General features: G+C 43.9%; 1 protein-coding gene across 1 annotated transcript in view; it reads left to right on the top strand.

The window, feature by feature from the left end:
- The window catches only part of LOC138298608 (zinc finger protein 829-like), a 154,922-nt gene that overhangs the window by 15,094 nt on the left and 113,938 nt on the right, over nt 1-25,890 (top strand). Inside the window, exon 2 of the mRNA XM_069236888.1 lies at nt 12,307-12,433. Coding sequence (XP_069092989.1) covers nt 12,307-12,433 — 127 coding nt within the window. The remainder of the gene's footprint in view (nt 1-12,306; nt 12,434-25,890) is intronic.

The following is a 25,890-nucleotide window of genomic DNA, read 5'->3' on the forward strand; positions in this document are numbered from 1 at the left end:
CAGGAGACTCAGCCCAACCCTGGGAGAGTCTTCCTGGCTTGTTAGGCGAGGAAGACAGTGAAGAAAACTGGCTGTCCCTTTGCAGGGCCTACTCTGCCTTATATCCTCCTGTCAGGGTCACTCCCTATGGGTAGTGAAGCCATCCCAACAGTCAAAGGACCCACCTCAAACTGAAACTTTCCTCTAGGGGGGTCTTCCTCCTTTCTCTCTGCCAACTTGGGTAGTGAGGTGCACTTTTTTTTTTTACAGAAGCAACTGTGATTGTTACAAAATGCATTTCTCTCTGCTGAAATGGATCCTATTTTGGGCTGAAAAATATAAAGAAATTAACATTAATAAAACAGTGCCACAAAATTTCTGCAAGAACACAACAGTGTTGTAATACTTCAATTTTACCTTGAAGTGCACTGAACTAATCATTTCACCATCCTTGCCCAATTGAATATACCACTCCTCGCCATCAAGGTCGACCGAAAAGAGAAAAAGTAACCCTACCCTCCATCAAAGACATCCAGGGAGGAAAAAATACAAGAAGATCTAAGCAACAGTTTGAGCCCACCTGTGTCAGTATCTTCCTTGACATCTACAAAGACCACTATGAAAACATCTAGCAAATGTTCTGCTCCACTGAAAACGCAATCAACTACACCAAAGCCCTCAGCATCCTGGTGCTCTTCAGAGCTTAATGAAAACAAATGTACTATACGAACTAAGGAAATAGAGAATATCAAAATTCCCAGATGACCACCCCTTACTCAAAATATTCCTCTCTAGTCATCATTCCCCAATCATCACAGTTAAAGCTTCTTGCTACAAGAACACCATCAGTGAGGCAACCAACTGATTTAAATTAGGCCTGGGTGGAGTTCACCGAGTTCTGCTAAAGCAGACCTCTGCTAATTGAAGAAAAAACTCTGCTGCGCTGCGTGGAGGTCCGCAGCAGTGGAGTTTTGGTAAGGTGTGCTGTTTGCGCTGATTTTCAATGCCAGGGGTTTCTCCCAGGCTGTAAAATCAGTGTGAACAGCATCACGCGGAGCGCCATTGGGCACTAATGTCTTTCTTCCGCTCAAGTAGAATTTCTACTCAAGCAGCAGCTTTCTCAACACGAACAGCAGCTTTCTCAATGCGAGCAGTAGCGACCGCCTGTGTTCAGAAATCTCGGTCACCGACTTAGCGATTTCCCTCACTCGCCAACTTAACATTCACGAGCCCTGTGAGAAAAAAACTCAGCTCCACGTCACTTTGCAGTTTTTTTCAGAACTCCGCACGGAGGTCGGAGTGGGGAAAGCTCTGCGAACTCCATCGGTGGAGTGGAATTCTTCGCCCACCCCTAATTTAAATCCCTATTAAAGACTGTCAAACTCTGCAGCAATCCTTTCCCAGGACCTGCAATCCCTGCTCCAGTCAACAAATGCTAAGCGATTAATCACTTCTTCATCAAGAACATTAACAACATTTTTAAAATCAAATCTAACATCATTACCACTTGTCATCCCCTATTATCTCTCTACAAAATGTACCTCTTTCAATCCAGTTTTGTACATGGTTCTCTCCAGTGTCTTCTTTCAAGGCTCTAACTATAAAGATAACAGCCTTCTGTCTTCCATCATCAAATGGCTCGAAGGAGAGGCCCTCACATCCCTTCTCTATATTGTCAACAGCCTTTCCATACACTGGAAAATTCCCAGAAGCCCTTAAGACAGATCAGATCATTACCTTGCTAAAGGAACCATCCCTGGGCCAAGACAACCTCACCAACTTCCATTCTAATAGCTTGTATTCATAGGGAAAAGCATTGAGAAAGCAGTCACCATCGAGCTACGTGAGCACATCAGCAAACCTAATTTTCCTCAGGATCACCAATCAGGCATAAGAACACATGCAGCTTTGAGATAACTAGATTTCAACTAGTCAACAGTGTTGTGCTCCTCAACAACAATATCCTACCCTACCTCCTAATGTGCTTAAACTTGCTGCAACCTTAAACGCGGTCCACCATCCAGGTCTGACTTAGACCCTAAAAACACTCATTGGATTTTCAGGAACTGTCTTGAAATGGTTCACATCCTAACTCACCAACAGTTGGCAGTTGGTGCAAATAAGTTTAAAAAAATCACAGACACTCCCTGTCTCCTGCAGAGTAGCCCAGGTCTCCATCCTTTCTACCTTCATTTTTAACCTCTACATGAAACCTCTTGGATCCTTTCTTGCATACAGTAGTATCAAGCTCTGTCAATACAGTTGATACATAACTTTACCAAAAAATATCCTTGCCTAATGACATACAGAGGTTCAAATCCGGCCTTAAACTCATTCAGTCTTGAAAGTCAACTAACTTCAACTCCATAATAAAATACCTACACTGTCTCCCCCTTGCAGCCTGGATCAGCTTCAAGACAAACTGCATCCCTTATAAAGACCGGAGGAAGGCACCAGTTTACCTGGCAAACAAACTAGCTATGTGTGGGGGGCCAGGATTCTGGATGTTGCTCGACTGAACACAAAATATTGCAAGAAGGGAAAAAACAGAAGTCAGACTCAGGATCTCAGGATCTTTTTTCCAGATAAACCGATTTTATTAGTTTTCAGAGAGTTAGCAAACATAATAAGGAACAAAAGTAAGCTAAAACACCCACAAAACAGCTTCATGCCAGTAGTCTCTGTCCCCGCATCCCACTCATCCCTCCACCCCCTGAAAAATTATATTACATGACTCACCAAGTACTTCAGTGTGGAAGATTGCCCGTAATAGTCCCATCATTTACTCCAGATCTTGGAGGATTTTGCAAGACAACACCGGGCAATGTAGATTGGTTGCTCAAATTTAGCGCATCAGTTTATTCCAGTACGCCACTTTTTTAATGTTGGCAGAGTTGCCAGTCCAATTAATGATCTGTCTTAACAAGACCCTCCCATCCCATCAAGAATACCCAGCAGCGCCGTCTTAGGAGTTAAGTGTATGGGAGTGTCTAGGACCTCCGACAAGGTACTGCCAATCCGGGAGCAGTAGGATGCAATGCGCTGGCACAGCCACCCCATATGGAAGAAATCAGCTTTCGAGGTTTGGCAGCTGGCACATCTAAGATCTGGAATAAGTTATGCTTGGCCCAGCCTCTGGGGAGTCATATAGATTTGGTGGATATAATTCAACTGGGCCAGCTGTTATCGGGCTGTTATTGCCAGCTCTTTGGGAGCCAACCAGGTCTCTCGCTAGTCGTCCTCATCCATTTCGCCATGCAAGCCCTTCCATTTCAGATGCAATGAGTCTCTAGATCCAGGGCCATTCCCCAGCAGGGCACGATATAGCTGGGAAATTCTTACTTTGCCCAACCCCTTAAACATCAATTGAACTTCAAAGGGGTTGAAATCTGAGAGGTCGTGCAGTTTCTCGCGTTAGCAGACAAGGGCATGGCACGCCTGCAGGTACCAGTAGAATTGGGTAGTGGATGAGGAAAATTGTGTCTGGAGTTCGGCAAAGGAGAACATGACAGACCCTTTCCAAACATCGGCCAACATAGAAATACCAATGAGATTCCAAAGGTGGAATCCCTCGATTTGGGTGAGGTATTCCAGCCATCGACCCCTCCACAAGGGAGTCTGCCCCGATAGTCATCTCATTCAGCCCATGAGTCTAAGGGCCTCCACCATAACAAGAAGATCGTCCTGGTGACCTCTGGTGGCGTGAGGGGAAGGGGAGACCCATACTGATAGTGCATTACCCCTTCCTGACCCAGGGCTCTAAGTTCCAACTGTTATGCTGGGTCATTCCATCTACCCGTCAACCAATCATTAATAACAAGAAGGTGGGATGCCCAGTAATATAGATTATTCACTGTCCCAATCCCTTCCTCGTAACCCGAACAACAGCATGTATCCTGTGCTATTCGGGGCGGGCACCCATGCCAGAGGAAAGTGTGAAGTTGGGACGCCATCTCAAGGAACCAAGTATTTGGAAGGTAGAGTGGGTCATTCTGTAGTATACCGACAAAATGGGGCAGTATCATCATTTTGGGCCAGATGTATGAAAGCATTTTGCATTTGCAAACGGTGCGAATGCCCGTTTGAAAATGCAAAATGCCATTTCAAAATGTATGAAATACATTCTGTACGCAATTTTAAGGAATCGCTAAAACAGGGAGACAAGAGGGGAATTACTCACAAACGGACTTCTCCTGGAATGTTTCGATTATCTGAGGAAGGCGGAATACTGCTCGTAAATTCTCCAGCAACTGCGAAAGTAATCCACTCCAGAGAGGGAAGCTCCGATGAAGCCTTGCACTGAAAAGACGACTCCTGAAAGAATCACAGAACTCCAGCTGAACCGGGAACACCTGCGAGGGAAGGGAGCCTCGAAGCCAAGCACAGGAAACACCTTGGCAGTTCTATTTATAGACTGGTGTACTGTTGATGAGTCATCAGACACATGTTGGTGATGAGGCATCAATCATGGGGGGTGTGGATGCTGTTCTGGTGATGAGTCATCAAATACTTCTGATGATTCATAAGAAGGAATTCAATGTCTCCATAAACCGCCTGGCACACAGTTCACAAATGGGACAACACTTGCTTTTATCTATATAAACAAACATGCAATGTAATATTCGTTCTTCAGACAGAAGATCATTTTCCTTACAATTATAAGGTAGTGCTGTACTGTGAACACATTCATTACATGTTTCATCTCTTTTCATACATTCTGATTTATTTTGTGAGGGAGCAGCAAGAAGTGTGCATGTGTGAGTGCGAGTCCTAACATGGAGTGTCTGTTTTTGCAAGTGAGGAGGAACATAAACTTTAAAGACATTGTATTGCCTACCCTCCAAGCCACCCGTTACCCCAACGTATCTACCCTGCAGGTCGTGGAATGTCTGGGTGACCACTACAGGGAAGCTTTTATGGAGGAGGATTGCTGCACCTCATGAGCCCCTAGCAAAGTCAGCGTGGAAACACAATTATATCCAAATCTACCAAGGAAGGAGCACTTAGTACCTATAAGGTGGGTCTCCTGCAATAACACTATATTTCAGCGGTGACGGTGTAGAAACTTGAGGATCATTGTGTTTTTAATACGCTCTAGGAGACTGTTGACTTTCCTGAAAAGGAGGGGTCATCTCATTGTGGGATTGTACGGGATATGACATGTGTGGGGGTTAGAAGAGGAGCAGGTCGGGTTTCCCAGAGAAGCGGGTAGTGGCAAGAAGCGGGGAACCTAAGAGAAACCAAGAAGCAAAAGGCAATCACAAAGAAATCAGGTAAAACCCACAACAGTACCCCCAGCTCCCCTCACCGTACACCTCATCACAGAAGCATCTGTCACCCAGCAACAATTCCCAACAAGTACAGAAAACATAAATGGGCCTTCAAAACAAGACCTTCTCCATACAGATAAATTGATGGAAAGGATATCAACATTAGTAGGCACCCTTGGTCAAGGGTGAATGAGTATCAGCACAGGACGTCCATGAGATCATGGTGAGGCTGCCAAAGATGGTACATCGTTAGTGGCACCCGTGCCCCCCGGTGCCAGGGGTTCCCGAAACTGTCAGAGAGCCATCCCATCTCCAGGGGCAGGCTGTGATCCGGTCAGTCAGTCAGATGATATAGGGTTTTGGGTGTGACCCCCACTTTCCACCTTTTAATTTGCAGCGTCGATAAGTGCAAGAGGGTGCCACAAATGGTTGTGAGGCAGTTGAGTTCCTCTTCCCCACGGCTCCCAAAACGTCATGACTGTAAAGGGCCCGTACTTCAATTGCCCACTCCCATGCCGCCTCTGGGATGTTGAAGTAATGAGTGCCGGAGGCATGCACCACTCATAGTTTGGAGGGAAGAGCAGCACATATGGAACAGACATGGCCCTGAGGCCCTCCTTCACCACATCTAAGGATTTGTGGTGAAGCTGTGTCACCCATGAACTGTGGAATGCAGGGCAGAAACTTTAGTTTTAACATTTGAGGAGTCATCTTCTAGAGTGGCCAAGCGAGTCTTAGCTTCCGTCACTCGTCCCTCCACATTGTGGAGATCTTGATGCAGCAAGGCCACATCTATTCCAGTCTCACGGATTTTGGACTCTGTGGCTCCTTGGATGCCTGGATGGCTTGGAGGATATGGTGCAGATCGGGGGAAACTGTGTCAGTCGGGGAGGGGTCACCCCCAGTGGACTTCTTTTGGTGATCAGAAGCAGAGGTAGCAAACTTATCAATCTTGGATTGAGAGTCTGAGGTGAACGGTTTGTCTTTCCTCATTCTTGTTGTCTTCAGTCAGGAGTGGGGATCAGTCTTACAAATAGGTGCCCACAGAAAGGTTCATGTAGGATTTGAACAAGGCTGCCAGTAATGAACGAACCTCACATCCAGTGGCAAACTGTAGAAAGAAGGTACGTATGTTCCCTTAGCCCACTTAGTCCGATCAATGAATAGCACGAGCTGCTGAGGTAAAGCAGAGGAACATGTGGGGTCGATCAAGGAGGGCCTTCCATTGTCAGTGGGGTTCCAGTCACACGTCGGGCCCACTGATCCCCAGGCACATCAATAAAGGAGGGGAAGGCAATATCGCAGTGGCCATGGCGCATAGGGGCTCCCCATCTCTCATGCTTGAAGGTGACCACATGACAGTCTATGCCCAGAGTAGAAAGGGAAAGCACCCCCTTAATCCCAGCACACCGTGCCCAAAGAAAGGTAAGCAGTTTTGTGGGGCCCCAGCCCTTGGTGGCTAGTTGCCTCCAATCAAATCACTAGTGAGTATTTGCACCAGGCTCACTTGTTTCACTCAGGTTTTTTGATGAGGTGCCGAATCAAGAGTCAGTCCAGAGTCAGAGGGGATGAAAATACCCCCTTTGAGGAAGCTCAAGTCACATGGGTGGGCCTCGGCCCTCTTGCGACCTGCAACCGGTTGGATGGTGCAAGGCCCCAGCTAGCATCCCACGTGTACCGCCGCCCCCAGAAGCACAGCGCTCCAGACTGGGGTGAAGAGTGAGGCGGGCCATGTATCCAACTGTGTAGCTCCAGTCAGCTGCCCAGCACGGGCCAGAAGCAGGTAACAGCCCCGACAACGCCCAATTTGCAGTCTCTGGCACATGGCCATGCCACGGAGGCGGCCGCTGTAACAGCAGAGCATGAGGCTGTGGTGGTGACAGGAAGGAGGCCGGAACAGGGAATGTCCCTTAGGTGCTGGTGGCGCACCCGGTGCTACAGTGCAAGGACCGTCGCCTTCTTGAGAAGGGTCGATGCGGACCCGTGAAGGGTGGAATCTGTAGCTATCTGTTCCGTGGGGGTGCGGAGGGTGAAATGGGGCAGCCCTGCTCACTCAAGGGGCTGGGAGAAGCATTGTTGTGTCATTGGGGTACCCAGGGTGCCAGGATGACAGAGGATTCAGGAGGAGGTTGCAAGAGCATCTCTAGGACCGTCCTCTGTCTTGGTTGCATTTGCCATGCCCCCTCTCAGGACCTTGAATGGCATCCTACCAACATAAGGTCAACACATATCCTCGTTCAATTCAGACTAAAAGCTGAAGACTCCTTAAAGGAGCACAACACCAGGCCCGACAGTACACTCTTTGTCTTACCCCAACATCTTCCTGTGGTCCATGCCTTGTATTCCGCACACTTGCTCAAAAGCTGGATCCCTTCTCAACAATTACTAGCCCATGCATATTTTCAAGTGTGATATTAGCCCATGAGCGTGTCAGAACAGTGTTTATTGCCCCCTACAATCTACTTCCACCGTTGGAGCTGAAATCATGTGTGAGAGAAGGGTTCAGTCCTGTGGGGGGAACTCTTAGGCCTGGACTGTTATTCTAAAATAGCCCTCCAAACATTGGTAATATTAGCCATAAGTTTGACGACTGAAAAATCATAGCAAGTAAGATACTGCTCGATCATCTCTAAGGTGACTTGGGAAAATACTCCACTAAATTAATATCACATAGTGCATTTTACATTAAAATATTTAAAATACAATAACTAAAATCGGCGGCTTCTATAGGCAGTTCTGAAGAGGCACTCATGAAATTTGACACTACTTTTTCTGTGTAATAAAAAGCCTGGTCCTTCCCAGTAGGTTTCGGAGTGTGGTTCTTCTCATTATGAAAATTTCAAGCAAAAGCATGAATTTTCAGTGTAATTTCCCTTTAGATTTGTTTAAGATGTATGTAGCTACTGTCCTTCCCTCTGCCTTCCATTTCCTTTAATTTTTCGTGATATTGTGCCATCTAATGCTGTTAAGTGGTCCTCAGTTTGCTTCAATAGTAACTGAAAATAATAGTAGCATTGTTTGTGACGACAATAGAGAAAGAACTCCCTATTTACAGCTAAACAGATATAGTCCAGACCGTTCAGCTCTGTCCTCTGCTTGCTGTTTATTCTTTGTTCCAGTTTTACTTCCAGTAATATTCTAATTTATGTACCAATGATAAATAGCACTACTGATCAATGATGTTCAAATCCTGTCCAGTGTTGGTGTCAAGTCTGAGTGTGTTAGTCACCTCTTTGGTGGCCTGTGTGTAAGAGTGCTAGAGCCTGTGTGCGTTTATGGTAGGGAAGGGGTCAACCTGTTTCCTTTACTAAATCACAACACTAGACCTAACCATCTAGTTTTCCCAGAGTTCGACATACAAAGTTAAGGGATGGGAAAACATGCCAGATGCAGCCATCTTGACAAGGGCTTTGTAGTGTACTGGACAAGGGCTACAATACTGTTGGATACCTGCTTAAGATATAGCAGGTCCCAGATCTAGCTGTTACTGCCCAAGGCAGTGCTGTTGTGATTCTTGCTCTGGGCACGAGATAGCCAGGGTGTGCTTGGTAACTGCTTTTCAGCTGCAAAGTGGTTTTAACATATCTTGCTAAGTATGCAGGTCTATCCGGAATAATATCAAAACACATCTAATATTTTCTCTGATTCTGGTTGTTCTGGCCCATTGTGAGGGAGCCAGTTGGTTTAAAAGTGTTATTTCGGGTCTTTGAAATGTGGGACATGATAGGAATTATCAAAACACGGGATATCCTCCAACAGGGAAACATCATTCCCTTCCCATCCCTACGACAAGAATACAATATGCACCAGTCCCAATTCCTGAAATATGCACAACTGTGTCATGCATGGAACACCCAGGGATTGACAGTCACAGACATTTCCAAATATGTCCCCCTTGAGGGGCAACTTCTGACAGGGTAATAGGCAGGGGAGTGATATCCTCCACATACAAAATGATAAATAGCAGTATGCCGGACACCCTGATTGCTCTGAGAACTAATTGGCAACGAGACTTAGGAGACCTGGAGGACCCAGACTGGGAGGCAGCACTTTATGCACCCTGTGAGGTACCTATTAAATCCCGCCTACGTTTGATTCAATTCAACATCTTTCATAGAGCCTATTATGACAGACAAAAATTACACCCCATGGGACGCCCCTCACCGCTCTGTTTGAGATGTGAGACTGACAACAGCTCCCTCCTACACACAATATGGGAATTCCCAGATACCCAGGCATACTGTAGGGCAGAGGTCTCCAAACCTTTTAACGCCGCGCCCCCCAGCTGAAAAATAAAAACCATTGGGCCCCCTCCTCAGAATTTTGCACAATTATTGTATAAAGATGGCAATGTTTAAATATGTCTAGACCTATTTAAACATTGAAGTTAAGTACTGTTATCTTGTTAAAGATGCAATAACATGCTTCTGCTTAAAACAAAGGCCTGTTATGTGTGTAATGCTTCTTTTTGGAAAAGTCTGGCGCCCCCCCTGTGATCACTTGAGGCCCCCCCTAGGGGGGCCCTCCCCCCAGTTTGAAGAACTCTGCTGTAGGGTGATAACACAGGAACTCACCACAATATTAGAAGTACAGATCCCGTTGGAACCCAAATTTGTCCTACTGAAAATCTCAAACGATGTAGACATCCCATGGTTTAAGCTCCTTTTCTGTGCACTGGGACTTGTGGTGGCAAAGCAGGATCTGGCTTGACAATGGGTGGGGGGGGGAAGAGGGACCAAACATAGAGGAGTGGTAAACAGGAATGGATATGTACATGTCCATAGAAAAAAGTGGTCTACCGCATCAGGGGTTGCCCCCACAAATTTAACAAAATATGAGGCTGGTAGAAGACGCACTATGGACAGGAATTACTGATAGAAACCCAGGATGTTTCGTAGGGTCTAGGCGGGGATGAGGAACTGGAGATAATGGATTGTACATTGTGTGCCCAAAGTTGCTGTTCACTGAAGCTTTCTGTCGAAAGTGCGATATAAAATGTCGATTTGACTTGTAAAGCTTTCTTCCCAAGGTACCAGATATGTACATGCACTGTAATCAATGCTCGAGTGTAATGGTCCCTCGCGTTGTTTTGTTTCAACATAACCAAAACAAATATTTAAAAAGTGTTATTCCGTTCTCGTGGAAATGATGTGCAGATTGAGAGAAAAGGTACATTTGCACAAATATAAATATTTTTTTTTGTATTTGTTTAGCCTAGTTACTTCGACAATGCGACTGTGTTAGTTATTGGCCAAGGCGTCCACATTCATCCTGTGGGGTGTTTGTGTAGTTTGCTTTCTTTCTATGTTATCTTTTTGAACTATTTGGGAGGCGTGGTGAGAACTCTGGGAATAAAGAATTTAGCGACAAAAATGTTGAACAAATGAGGATGTGATTGGACCATGACAGAATTTATGAGTCTTTTCTGTCTAAGGGTACTTTTTTGTTTTACATATAATGAACGTGAGGGAGGTGATTTGTTCTAGGTTCCTATCTCTCTGAACAGAGGATCTAGATTGCAGATAACCACACACGCAATATCTGTCATCTTGTTTCCTGGGAAATAAAATGTTTCTGCCTTTTTCTCTCCTACACCTCTATTGAGGCCTCCACTGCCTATTAGTTCTGAATAATAGCATATGCTCATTTAGCATAGGCAGGGCCACTGAACTTGTGTGGCAGCAAAGAACCAAGTTATCTGGCAGACTGACCAAATTATGTGGCATAATGCAGCACATTGTATATTATTATTATGTTGTGATTTTAACACACACTAATACTGGCTGGATAAAATATTCCAGACATTCCTATGATGTTAATGGGGTACAGAAAGGCAAGTTTGAAAAAGGGTCTGCCACTGCATGAAACAACATGTGGTGCTTTTTACGTTCGAGCTTACAAGCGCATGCGCTAGCCATGCGTCTCAATTGCGAGGCACTGTTGTGTCCAGTAAAGGGCTTGGGGCCCTCCTATCACTCTCCATTTGTTGGCTTGCGTGATACTCTTCTTTACAGCCTCCTAATTCGTCAAGGCATGTCTGGCATCATTTCCGGTCCTCTGTGTAGAGCAGGGATTAAGCACTAAGTGATTTCAACTTAATAAGTGCCCGTCCGCTGCTCCCGACGTGATTGAGGTACTTTTTTGTTCTTATTAAATTTCAGTACCCTGCAAATAGGTTTGTGACTGGCAAAGACATGCCCAGTAGGACAAACAAAATTGCAAAGTTTTTATTTTTATAACTTTCCTTTATTTTGTTAAGTCGTCTTTTCTCAGTTTCCACTCATGTTTTCTTTTGTTTTGCTTGTTAGTAAAGTTTGATCCACTTAGATGAAATTTTTTATTTATTGAAACATGCAATTATTCTGCAGATTGTGGATTATGTTTAAACTGCAGTTAATTCTTTATTATGTGGAAGGCTTCGAAGTACCAGAATCACATAATTCAGTGGCTCCGATCATAGGTAGCTAAGATCAGCAAGGTGTTTCCTAACACATACTTTAGTTATCAGAGCTGTTTGTCTCTTGCAATCACAGTTTCACTTAGATAGCTTGCTAGTTGTTTTTTTAAAACGTTTTATTAAAGTTTTAGCAAAAACATGAGCTAAGCCTGGCACAAAACATCCAAAATGATACAAACAGACTGTTTCCGTCATAATACTTTTGCAATCCAAGTGTTGTGGATACACACTAGAAAATGTTAGTACTTTCTTTAATGGTTTTTACACTAATTCATTTTTGGTATTTTGCTGGTTATTTAGACTCTCTTATGTTTTTTAGTGTGTCTCTGTAGTTATTTTAATATATGTTTTATATATTGTAGAAAGCCATAAAAAACAATATTTTTTTTTAACAAAAACCATTTGCAACATCTTTGTAATCATGGACATAGCACACTTGCATTAAGCTTCCCCGCCTTGCTGCAATTGGGAAATGATAGAGAATTGACGTATAGTAATGACTGGCAGATAGAGAGGGAAGGTATGGTATATTTTACATTAGTTTGTCCTCCTTATTCATTAAGTCACAGATATAACTTAATTTGCTTTTGTATTCTTTAGGGACCTGTTCCAACTAGTGCTATTGCAGCATATTTTCCTGAAGAGGAGTGGAAGCTTTTACATGACTGGCAGAAGGACCTTTACAGGAATGTGATGAATGAAATCCACCAAGCCTTGCTCTCCCTAGGTAAAGTTGCACTGTTTAAAATTTAGTCTATTTTGAAACGCACTCCTTGACACCAATGTTACTGTATTTTTCCATAACACACCGCATATTCTCTATGATGTACATGTTCATGGACTCATCAAAAGATGCAAACAATACTGTTGAATAATCAAGCACTTATTTTTTACCTATTTTAACAGTACACACCATTCACACGGATATTCGATTTTTTAAACTAGAACATGTCTATATAAAGAATCAGTCTTTAATTTTCCTTTTAGAAACCTTAACATAAACTGTTTTATTCTATACAGGGCTGTAACCTAAACTTAAAAAATACTGCAACACACCACACAGTGCCACTTTAACTCAAAACTATGCTACATTAACACATACAGACTGGTTCCTCTGAAGGGCAGATGGTAATGGGGTAGAGAGCCTGTCAGCTGTCCATCCTGTCCAGACACTGTCTCAAATGTCCTTAAGGCCAGGCTACCTCAAGCTGCAATCGGCCACAATGCACTACAGTCTGTATTTGATATACCAAAACTCCAAATCAACTTGTACATATCATAATGGGCACCTTCTAAAAATAGGATTGTTATTTAAATATGCAATGTTTGCACAAGATTTATATGATATGAAGTCATGCATCAGTAATGGGCCTAAACACATGGTTCGAGGTGTGAGCATTGGTGATCTTACCAGTATGTTCTGTGATAACTGAAAAAAAAAGAAATTATCATATGATAAAAAATGGATAGTTTTTCCACCAAAGAAAGTGCACGGGCGAATGCAGTAGGTCTGGCTTTTTTTGATGGTGCTTCTTCATGGGTGATTGTAAGAAATTCCCCCATTATGTATGGTCACCCCCCCACTTTTTGCACCAATGTCGACGTGCACTGGAAGTCTGCTAACCAGGGCCCAGTGCTTGTGCTCTCTCCCTAAATTGATTTGTTGACATGGTAATTCCCTGAATGGCAAGGTCTTTACCACCTTTTAGGCCCCTAGTAAATGGTACCCAGGGTACCCAAGGCATAGGTGGTAAATGGGTCCCCAGGGTTGCAACACAAGTTTGTGCCACCCTGGGTGACCCATACAAATTGCTGATGGCAGGCCTGCCATTGCAGACTGCCAGAGCAGTGCAAACTGCTCGTGTTCGACTGTGCTTTCACCATGATTGGCACAATTCAATGCTCTGTTTTATATGTGTCAGATACCCCTAAGAAAGGCCCCTGCAGCCCAGGAGGCAGGGTGCATTATATTTAAGGTTCACAAGCTTATATGTTTCTATACTGTCTTTCCCATTAAAGTACACTATATGTGCTGGTGTAGTAAAACATGGGACTCAAGCCAGGGCAGGCCGGGGCTCCTAGCTCCATTATGGGACCTCCTAAATATGTCACGTGTGGTATCAAACAACATGCTTTCTCTTTCCCAACACAAATCTGGTGTCGAGGGACAGCTAGCATGGACCCAGGTGGCACCCTCGAGGTAGCCCACCTGTTTCCCCAACCTCTTTATGCTCAGGCTGGTCTGCCCGCACTTTTTCCCATGCCTGCTACCACCAAGACGGGGTTCTGACCTCCTGCCATTTAGTGAGGATGCTCCCAGGAGTCGGCGACAAAGGCTGAGGCAGGAAGGACGCCATACCTCCTGCCTCCCAGCCGCGCTAAGTAATAGGCATTTTAGTGTGGTGAGCTTCAAAGGCTTCACCGCCCAGGATCGTCATCTGTCCTGTTCTCCAATGGAGTAAACAGCCATTCCCTTGCCCCAGGCACATTTGCTTGTGATCAGGTGGGAAATTAGCTATGCAGGTCAGTGCACACCCTCAATAGACTGACCACACCTCTAGGGTGAGCAGCGTGGTCAATGCACTAAATTTTGATGTCTGCTGTCTTAGGAGTGGCAGAATACAGGGTTCTGGGTAGCAAAAAACAACCTACCCCAGAGGATGTGGTCACCTATGGGAGGAATTGGCTGTAGGAGCTAACTGTCCATTAGCCACTAGCTTTCACACCCCTAACTCCCTTAAATCAAGGATTTAAGGGACACCCCTGACACCAGACCTCAGATCTGACCAACCAGCTTTGAAGAAGGACCAAGAAGAGCGCTGCATTGACGACAACTGGACTTTGCCCACTGCAACAAAGCAAAAGAGGGATACTCTGTCTCTGAGGCAACAGACTGGGAACTGCATGACCGACCCTCGTCCTTGGCTAAAACTTACCACTTCCAACCAGAGGGACCGCTGTGGAAGCCAGAAGCACCCTCAGTCTCCCTTGGAAACAGCAGGTAAAGACACTTGCGGGATCTGAAGATTCACAAGCCATCGGGCCTGCCATGGGATTGACGAAAGCCAGGTAGTCCAGCGTCTTCTGGGACTTGTAGTCTAGCCTGCCTTGAAGTTTCAGGCACTACAATGCACCCCTGGACCCTGTGAAGTTCCCAAAGCTTTTCCGCACATTTACAGCTGTCAATGCTTCAAGTCTGCTAACTGACCCCAACACTTGATGCTACAACTGCAGGGCACATTGTGCAGCCTACATCTGACATCTGCAATCCAGCACCAGCTGAGTTTTTGCATCCCTTTGCCAGCACTGTTGTGTAAGTGTTAATATCAGCACCAACGCGATTCCCGGTCCGCACCACGAACATCCAGGACAATTCTGCACCTGGACGCCACAGGCCAGGTAAAACTGAACTGACTGTTTTGATCTGGTGCTAGGGACTGCACAACCTTAACCCTGCAAGGGTTCCACGTATCTCATTCTCTAAGTACTGTTTTGCAACCAGTGGTATTTCTCCATTGACTTCAATGCAGCGTTTAAATGCAATTTTTGCTGTGATTTAATTTTGCTTCTAAATTTCATAACTCCTGTTATACTTATGCAATTCAATTCTTTTTGGTGTCTAAATTAAGATAAAAATAAGCTCTATTTTTATATTTTGGTGCTGGATTTCAGAAAAGTCTTGTCAGCTACTTATCATCCGTGTTGGTACTCTTAAATGCTTAACACATATTCCTCTAAAGAAAGCCTGACTTCTTTTTGCCACACTGCCCATGCTGAGCTAAGGATTTATTAATGTAAATTCAAGGACCATTTTTGGGGTATTATGAGTGTTTTACAGGTTAGGACTAACCTGCACACCACATAATCCTCCACTTTCCTACAGTAATTTTGTGTAGCTTGATTATAGGATGTGTTCAAGAATGATTTAAAAAAAACAATGTATAGATGGATGACTGAGTGGATAAGTGTTTTTTTGTGTGTGTAGCCAGACCTGATGACTTTGTCAGCTCTTCTTTGTACTGTTCTAAATCACTGCAGCTATTGGACTCTTGAATGAAACAAAGAAAAATGTAATTAGTTGATTTGCAATTTTAAAAAATGTGCATTGAATTGCCTTCCTGTGCTTCTGCTGCTGTATCATTCTCTTAGATGGGGTAGCTCAGAAAGAGATTAGCATAAAAAATGTTTCACCATTTTTAAGTCTGGCCTTTGAAACAGCTTTAGCCAGACTATTGTTGTTAAGAAATAAATGTATAATACACTTACATATAGGGGGCTTTAGGTCAGCTGTCTTCAACTATTATTCTGTTCAGGTGTCATTCCCACTTTGCTTCCACCTATCACACCATACAGCATAGGGCTATGGATCAGCTCTCTCCAGCTGTTAACTTCTGTAACTGTGAGTGACAGCATTTTGGTTGTCCACAAATGCCTACAAAATAGTGCACTTTTTCTATAAATTAGCTGTGTGCTCTCATTTTTGGCAGCATACCTGTGTCATGTATGTGCCTTGAATCCTTTATCTTCATCTTTTTTCCCCATTGGCTACACACCTCTGTCAAGTATGTTTTGCCCAATATAGTGGAAAACAGTGCACGGTCACATGCCACTGAACTTGCAGAAGCAGCATTTATGGTGCTTGGTGCGTAAGAAGCATCTGAGGCTCATTCCTTTGCTGAGTGATGTTGATCTGAGAAAAGCACAGGGGTGGTTTCTCTTTTAGGACTGAGGGGCTGCCTCTGAAATTCCTACACATTTATAGTAAAAAAAAAAATCAATATTTCGATTTGTTCAGCGATGCGATCATAAAGATTGTAACTCTAAACAAATCAATGCATTTAACTTTGGTCTGTCTGTCCCAGGCTGCCTGGCCCACCTTGCTCTGAAGCAGGAGACGGAATCCAGGCAGTAAATCAACTTTCTACAGTGTGACGCACAACACAGGGCTTATTGCTGTAAAGCCCTTCATTTCCATTGTGGTCTATTGCAGTATCAACTATAGACCAGTGGCCTATAGTGGATCATGGTTTTGGGCATTGGAGTCTTCATCCCTGCGTGAGGGCAGCAATCCATAAATCATAGGCATATATTCCACCCTTTCCCCGTTCGTTACGCAGTAGGAGTGAATGCAAGAACGTGTAACTTGATGCCTTGTCTTCAGTAATGTAAGTATTATAATGCTAATCTTGTGTCGTTTTTTTTGTACTGAGATAACTTGTCACACTAACCTCCCCACTGTGACACCCCAGGCCCTAGCTGCAAATCGCTGGCTCCTTTAGAAGTGGAGCTGCTGTATTTGTTCCCTTGAGAAATTCATCCAAATATCGGAGTCAAACGCAAAGGGAGAAACATGCTTACAGTAGAGACAAATATCTGCTGTAAGGCATTAAAACTGGCCCTATCACCTTGCCCTTAGCATTAATGCCAAAAACATGGATTGATTATATAAACAACGAATGTTAATAGACAATGTAGTTCCTCTCTTATTTCACATGTTTTACTTAATGTTGCATTCACCAAGAGAGTTAGCTGTTTCATCATACCCTGTTTCTGTATTCCTTTTCAGGCATTTTATTACTCTTGCATAGTGCACACTTTGACTTGTGCCAGATGTTTATGAGGGGCTTTGATTGAGAGTGCTGAGGCTGAAAGTAAAGCAAAGTGCCTGTCAGTGGGTTGGCGTCTCTGCAGAGCACACAGAACAACAGTCATGTATTCCAGTTACAATTGCAATTCAATGTAAATGTGTGTGACGCGGGTGCACACAGGTCAAAATATTTAGAAGGTAAAAGCAAAAGGAAACAAAGTGCTTAAACGTGAATCAGTGCAATGTGTGTTTGGGGTGGTAAAATGGGTGAGATGCGAGGAACTGCATTCAGGCTAGATTGAAAAGAGGGTACTGAATAGGAGAGTGGAGGTTGGAAATGTGCAGATGGATGAGATGTGAAGAGAAAAAGAGCAAACATATCTAACTTAAAGCACACGTAACTGAAGGCCCTACTCCTTCCACAGGCCTCAATATTATTTAATTCACAGTCTCACAATTTCAGAATTGAAACATTTCCAATGTTAAATATTTATAACTAATCCTTGTTGTTACTCATTTATCCTAAACAGTTCACAAACATTGCCAAAGCCAACAGTACTGACAGGTTTTAGGTGTATGTCAGTTATAGTGTTATATCTCTGGATGAAATAAAATTTCAGAGAGAAATCAAAATACAGGCCAGGTGGCACACTATGGGAATCACAGAAATGTATTTAGCATGTTCCCTTTTAGAGAGCAACCACTTTATTCATCACACTTAATGACCCTGTCTGCATATATTTTTGTATGTCTGGTTGCAGCCAACAGTTGTAGGTGCTTTCTGATTCCTGGTTAGAGCATTTTCTTCCAAAGTCGATACCGCATGCAGTGCAAGACACTGGGTAAGCGCAAACTTTAAAGGGCCTAAAGTTGTTGCAGTGACAATTCGCACATTAAAGTAAAGGGTGAACATATTAATGCAGTGAGATATGGGGCAGTTTTTAATGTGTTTAATATTTCAAGACTATACATTCCCATTACTTTCTAAATCTTGCTTCTTCACTAAATGTATTTCCTTTCAAATGCACCTTTTGTCAATCTTTTTTAAATTTTTTCTTTGACGGAGAACCCACCCTGGACCCCATGTTTGTCCATTGAGCTTGCTTGCTGCACTTGCAACATAAAAGTCGTACTCAGACTTTTACACCTCACCACTTTCAAATGTCATCAGCCGCCACTGGAAAGGCATAACTTCTTTCCAGAGCTGCTGTGTGTTTTGTGCACACACTTGCTAAAGGATTTTTTCTAACAACATGTCTCTTTTCCACTGTAGCACCGACATTAATACAATAACACACAGAGAGACCAAGGAGTACTTACAGGCCGGCGGGTACCAACTCCCAATAAAATAGCAAGCACAACATTATACCCAGGTCTAATAATTATGATCAAAACCTTTAAGGCAGGGGTCTTGAAACTGGGGGGTGGGCCCCCTTAGGGGGGCCTCAAGTGATCCTGGGGAAGCACCAGGCTCTGACCAAAAAAAAGCATTATGCTAATAACAAAGCTTGTTTTGAGCTGAAAAAACGAGTAGCAGCCAACCGGGCTATTGCTAACATGTTTTGTCATTTACATCCAAGCTGGGAGTATGTGTTAAAAGGGAAGAGACTCCAAATACTCGTCAAAACCCCCCACTGCACTTCTAATAATCACGCTGTGGATATTTTTGCACATGAGTAATACCTGTCTGACCAGAATAGTATGCTTGGCATCATGAATTTGATTGCATTTTTAAAACAGTAACAATGTGACTGCAATGTTTCAATAAGTGTAGACATATTTAAACATTGCCAATATCATGGAACAATTATGAAAAAAACTGATGGGGCAGCGTGGCATTAAAAAGCCTGAACAGTCAATGTTCCTGACAGACGCAAAATGAAGAAAGAGTTTTCTTAAGGATGAGAACCCAAGCCCACTCTGAGGTGATATGCTTCATCAGAAGGTTCCTCCTCACACTACAAAAACAGTTGTGGTGTGGGCTACAACTCCTAAAATAGGAGGCACTCTTGGATGTTTTTTGTCCTACCCTATGTGAGTATAATGTCTGGGTGAGCTGTGTAGAGTGTAAAATGTGAATCACAGTGAGACTAAAATGGTTGCAAATTCAGACCCTAAAACTGTTGTCTACTAGGGACAGGATTAAAGACAAATAGAGGAAGCAGGGAAGAGAATCATCCCTGACTACGTCTAGTGGGTCAACATGTGTACTTGTTGAGAAGGTGTAAGAGGCATTCATAAGGACCAAAATGAAATCACTCTGCTGTTGCAACAGTATAACAGTCTGAAAGATATGAAAAATATTGTACAAAATGTGTTCGCCGAGGACTCGAAGAGATCCACCTCTTCGGTACTGTTATAGTCAGGTTTTCCGGCTTCCTCTCCAAGCTAACCCTGGCACGAAAAACTCAGGGCAAAGGCAGCTGTAGACACCGGCGTAGCTGTTGCTTGCCAGGTATGAGGACCAGCATTAGTGCTACAATGTCAGAAGTCAAGATATTTCACAGGCCTTAGTGTTCGTTTCTTTTCGGGTTGTACCTTCATCCTTAGTCTGCCTCCCCGTGGCTTGAGACAGAATACTGATGTGCAGAGATGAAGGAAAGGGACTTGTTTTCATTAATTGACTTTAGTGTGTTTATAGGCTAAACGTCTGACTTGTAGCCCTGTGGCCTTGTGAGTGTCTGCCAGCCTGCCTGCTTTGTGTCTGTTGTGTGCTCCCTCACCACCAGAGCACGGTCTGGTAATTAATTAATTTGCTGCTGAAACTACTGAACTAATATTATTATGTTTGTTTGCAGGTTGTCTTTCCATGGACCTCTCACCTCCACGCGTGTTCTGAGGCACAATGCTGATGTGAAATAAAGGGATATAGTTTCACTTCCCTTTTTTCCATCTACTATAATAAAAAGAATATAAAATGTGGGTGAATTGTGAGAGCAAGGTACCAGACGGCAAGCTTTAGACATGCAAAAAATGACTGATCTAATGTTTTTCACAGCTTTCTTGCCCAGTCAAATTATGAAGGCCGGTTTTTGCTTGTGCTGTCGGTATGCTAGTTTTTGGGGTGAAAAACAAGATTTTTCCTCAAAGATATCAGGCAAGACGGTGCACACACATGAACTAGACGAGAGTAAAGTGGCACAAGCTTCTTTAAACATGCGTATCACAAAACATATCACAAACCCTGTCAAGTGTCTTATATGCTAAACACATGTCCTCAGTGTACATCTAATAACCCTTCCCTTCGCCCCGCCCACAATGGCCTCCAACCACATCTCTGCTGGCACTTAAACTCCTATTTTGACTCCCGCTCCCAAGCGCAACAGCTTTTAACCACACTTTATTTAAACTGCCCTTAGCTTTTTCACAACTTTCCTCAACACCTTGCAATCTCCTGACTCTCAAGAGCTGATCTGCCTGGCTAGAAACGCAACCATCCAGGTATGCATGCCACCCAGAAAAATACCCTTCTTTGGGAAGTTTTTTCTATTACACCCTCCAACTATTCCCTTTTCAGCTCTTCACGCCCAGCAGTGCTACCAGTGTGTCCCACAATTCCATGAAATTACAGTTCTATAAACATGAAGGGCAAGTGCACACCGTCATCCCGGTAATACTGATTTTCTTCAAAACATCTCTGCATGTAGCACCCTGCCTACCTACTGTTCCTGCAAAAGTTCTTCATCTCTCTGTTTACTTTCGGACGCACCCTGTTAATAGCTGCCTGCTTAAATGCTCCTCTTCACACATACCTGGGAACCCAACTCTGTTCAAACAACCATGGTGCCCACGCATAAAGGCTTAATTTCCTTGATATCCCTTTGCATAGTCTATAACAAGGCCAGCCTTTTAAGCCACACGGATTCTCTACTAATCAGCACTTCAGTTCAAACTCTTCCTCAAGATTTCACAAGCGTCGGCCATAACTCATCCCTCCCCCCAATGCATGCCCTCTTTGTGCCAGGATTGGAATTGCATCATTATATTATCAAATCCTAATTGCTCGCCAAACTGCCATTGTTCAACTTGCTTCGCTGCCCATATAACAGATGAATGCCTACAGGCCCTTCCGGAAAAAACGGCATGCTGGGCCAGGAACACAACATAAGAAAAACCAGCAGCACCAAAAGGTATGTTACTCAGCCATCACCTCTCAATTAGGCCTCACATATTGCTTGAAACAATCCGACCGCCATCTCCCCTTATTCCTTATCACTTCATCCGAACAACCCCTCTCATCATTTCCCTTAGTCGCAGGTCCTATACGGAATTATTGTGTTCCAAATTGCATTGCCAGCAAGCCCAACTTCCCCATAACCAATTTCAACACACGTACAATATGAAACTCATCACCTGCAACCTATTTGAATGCATCAAAATTCTCCTATGTCCATCTAATCCCACCTCAGAAACGCTTGCTATCTTCTTACAGAGCATACGGCCTCTTTGGATATCTAGCTATACACACCCCTTTGCCCACTTCTCTTAGGTCTGACTGACCCTTCCTCAACCATACTCGTACACCATTTCTTAACACCTGAAAGTCCTGCATTGACAAACTTCCTTTTCTTCTCCCTCTCACCAGTTAAGAAATGCCACAAAAAACAACCATGACATTGCTAACGCAAAAACAGCTACCTCGTTCTCGTCAACACAAACTACCGACATGAAAACCACAGAGGGACCACCCTGCCTCACACTCCAGCATGCAATCAGCCCCAATGCATCATGGTAAATGCAGTACAAGTTTGTTTTATATCCATAAAGTAAACAGTAGTTTTTCACCTTAGTAGGTGCAGCAAGCGCTGTAAATCTCTGGACACGTGTTTCTTGGTTCAGCCCTTCATCAGCAGAGAGCAGCTTTGTCTGTGGGGTTGCTGGAAATACTGCCAAAAGTCCACTGAGGTTTATGTACCGCTCACTGGCATGCAGGTGCTCAACCGGAGCTCGCCAGCTCATTGGCTCAAGCGAGCCTTTTTAAACAGGAAAACCAGAGAGGGAGCACCCTGCCTCACACTCCAGCATGCAGTCAGCCACAATGCATCATGGTAAATGCAGTACAAGTTTGTTTTATATCCATAAAGTAAACTGTAGATTTTCACCTTAGTAGGTGCAGCTAGTGCTGTATATCTCTGTACATGTGTTTCTGGGTTTAACCCTTCATCAGCAGAGAGCAGCTTTGTCTGTGGGTTTGCTGGAAATGCTGTTAAAAGTCCTCTCAGGTTTGTGTACCACTCACTGGCATGCAGGTGCTTCAACCAGAACTCGTTAACTCTCTGACTCAAGGGAGCCTTTTTAAACCTCGCCACCGATGCTACATCATCTCCCCTACAACTATAAGGAACCAACGCCTCACCTCCCCAGCAGTAAGGAACCAATGCCTCACGCCCCCGGTAGCAGTAAGGAACCAATGTCTCACTGGCTCCAGCAACACCTCACCTCCCTGACTTCGTGCAACGTCTTTGCTTCCTCACTGTTTTCAAAGGTTCTGGGGTGCTTGCGATTCCATGACCGGCCCGCACTCCCTTGCAAGTGGTGTCAGACTGCTGGGAACAACTCCGCCTAGACGTTGTGATAGCCTCAGTTGGAGCTACTGTGTTTCTTAATGCTATTCTAACAGAGTGCAAACCACTTCCAACTGGAGACCCCATTTCTAACAATCCTCACCATAACTTACCTCCTAACCTTCCTAGAATTGTCACCAATGATAAACCTTTTGCGATCATGTCCTTTATGAGCCTGTCACAATCATTATCTTTCCTTCATCTTGCCCTAACACTAAGAATGTAATCCTACCTGGCAACAAACTTTCAGGGTGGAAAGGGCAAAAAACCCATCTATCATTTCCAGCTCCCTCAGCAATCTATCCACCACAGCTTCTTCGGCATCTTTGTTCTCTGCATATTCGCCTCTGCGGCCAGCCCATAGAACCTCAACCATTTAAAACGAGACAATGCAGCTGCAGTGTCATACCATGTGCCCCTGACACATGGCATTACCTGAATCCTATATTGTACTGCAAACATCCTAGAACAAAAACCATCAACAGGTTTAAAAGTCTGACATCCTTCAATGACTGACATGTCAGTGTAGAAGGTCATTGCTTATTCTTAAAACATCATCCCAATAACACCAGTGCCACCACTAACATAAAAGAACGTAAAACTCCTTCCTTCCTTCTCTCATGCCGAGGGCCAGTGCCCCACACACCACCACCGTGGCATTACAAATCAAAACTTCACTCACCAGCTGTGTCAGAATATATTTGGCACTCCACTCTGCCGCGTAACCTAGGTTCTGCAAACCCTCCTCATTAAAAAGTCTCAAAAAGGCTACTGCTAGTCTTACTATGTGATGAGGTAAACTGTGCCCAGCTAAACCAAGGCCCAATCACCTGCAGAATGTCCTACCCACAAAACATTTAAATACCCTAACAGTATCCTCACCTCAACCTTCTTGTTCCTCAACATGTCCACCAGCAGTATGACGAATGCCACACGATATACAATGACAAATATCCAAAACACCATTATCCAGTTCTATATAGTAACGGGCACCTTTAGTCTTTTCAACAATTCCCATTTATCTTACTGTTTACTGTGAACCATCTTTTCTTTTCTTATCCTTTGCACCTGCCATCAAATGCGTCATAAACCTTTTTTGTTAAATCCATACACAGAAGCTTCTTATTTTTAATATCCTTACTCACTTTCTTACCCTCTGACTCTTTAGTCTCACTCTCCTTCGTTTCTGCACCACCACCACCTCCTCTGTGATATTTCCTTTTTCTACCAGATACCACGCTTTCCTCAATTCACCCTCAATCCTGTCCGCTGCACACACTCCACCCACGCCAACTGATCATGACAGCGGCATCTCATATGCATTCACACATGGCTTATCTTGATTCAATGTCGGAGCCCGTTCTGAAATCATACCTCCATGAACTGTCTTTCTCCGATCTCTTCTGTCTTGCGAAGGCTATGATCTCTTCAGTTCAGGCACCTGCAAAACACTAACTGTGCTATCACTATTAAATTACATAAGCCAGATTCGGCCCAATACTTACTACAAATACCAATACCATTCTTTTTTGGAACTTTGCCATTACAAAATACAGAATCTCAGACAAGCGGTGGTTCTATATGATCCAGTGTTCTCGAGAAGGGACACTGAGATCCACTCTCTGTCCAACACAGCCTAACACTGATGTCTGGTGAGACACTCCAGACAGAACCTTCTCTTCGTACTGGGGGAATTGAGCCATACAAGATGTTCCCAGTATCCAATGATGCTCCCTCTTTGTTCTGCCATGCTCCAGGTCCATTGTATGAAGTGCCTCCCTACTTATTGGCCAGTCTGCATCCTCTACTTCCCTCACACTGTCTCTTGGTGTTTCTTCAACTCATATCCACCTTCCTCTTCTCACTTTCTCAAAGGGAGCACCCTTGCCTCGTGACGCCACAGCTACACTCTTACTCCCTCACCTAACCGCTATATCACCTCTCCCTACACCTGCCTGCCACTTTGCTTCTCCAACAAACTGCCCCAGATCCACCCCCATTTTCTATCTCTTCCTCCTCATAGCCCAGCTCCACCTCACCTCAACCTGTGAGTATGTCAGCTGGGCTCCCATAGCTAACAAAAAAGCCTCTGACATTAGCCAAAATTAAGAAAGCTAACTATAACGTGCACCCCACCATACTCTGCTTATGACCTCATATATTACATCACCCATGACATGTTCAATTACATCATTGATGACACCAACGAAGACATCATCTAACCTACTGCTGTTCAGTTAACTGTACAAACCATTATAGTTTTTCAAATATGTAAATAACTGCTGCATGGCACAGCATCATTAAAAGCATAAATTACATAATGTAAGAAACTGGGGGCTTATTTACAAACCCTTTAGCTGCCTGAGCACCACTTTTACCTATATAAAATGTGATGCACCGGTGGCGCAACGGGCTTGTAAATAAGCCCCAGGGTTTTGTCTGAGAGGGCACTCAAGCAACAACCACAATTCTTGTCAGGATGAACCACAAAAGTCATTAAATTAACCCATGCTGAACCCTCTGGTAGCTTGGCACAAATCAGTCTTAGCTTAGAGGCAATGTGTAGAGTATTTATGCAGCATACAAACAGTAATAAACTAAAAACATGACACAAGAAAAATTCCAAACTAATCTAGAAAAATGTAATTAATTATAATGAATAAAATGACACCGGAAGTACAAAAATCCAATCAGTAGAACCACTGATAAGCAGTTTTAAAGTGTCTAGTGAAAATAGGCCTAAAAGAACAAAAGGCCGCTCGCGGTAATCTGGTTGCGCTATACTGGGGTAAAGTTCAGGTTGACTCTGACAGTATACTGGTCCAAAACAGGGACCAGGTAAGTGCAGTTCAGAAGTTACCTTGTAAGTCTGACTTGCGAGGACCTGGCTGAACACCATCAACGGACTGTCACCAGAAACATCTTATGCTCCATCCACACATAAGCTGGATACTGATCTGCCCTCCAGGATCTGCTGCTAAACCATCCAAATGGCAACTGTTCTTTGAAGAAGCCTCGGACATGCCCCCTTCA

Source organism: Pleurodeles waltl, chromosome 1_2, assembly GCF_031143425.1.
Source record: "Pleurodeles waltl isolate 20211129_DDA chromosome 1_2, aPleWal1.hap1.20221129, whole genome shotgun sequence".
In the NCBI taxonomy this organism is placed as follows: domain Eukaryota; kingdom Metazoa; phylum Chordata; class Amphibia; order Caudata; family Salamandridae; genus Pleurodeles; species Pleurodeles waltl.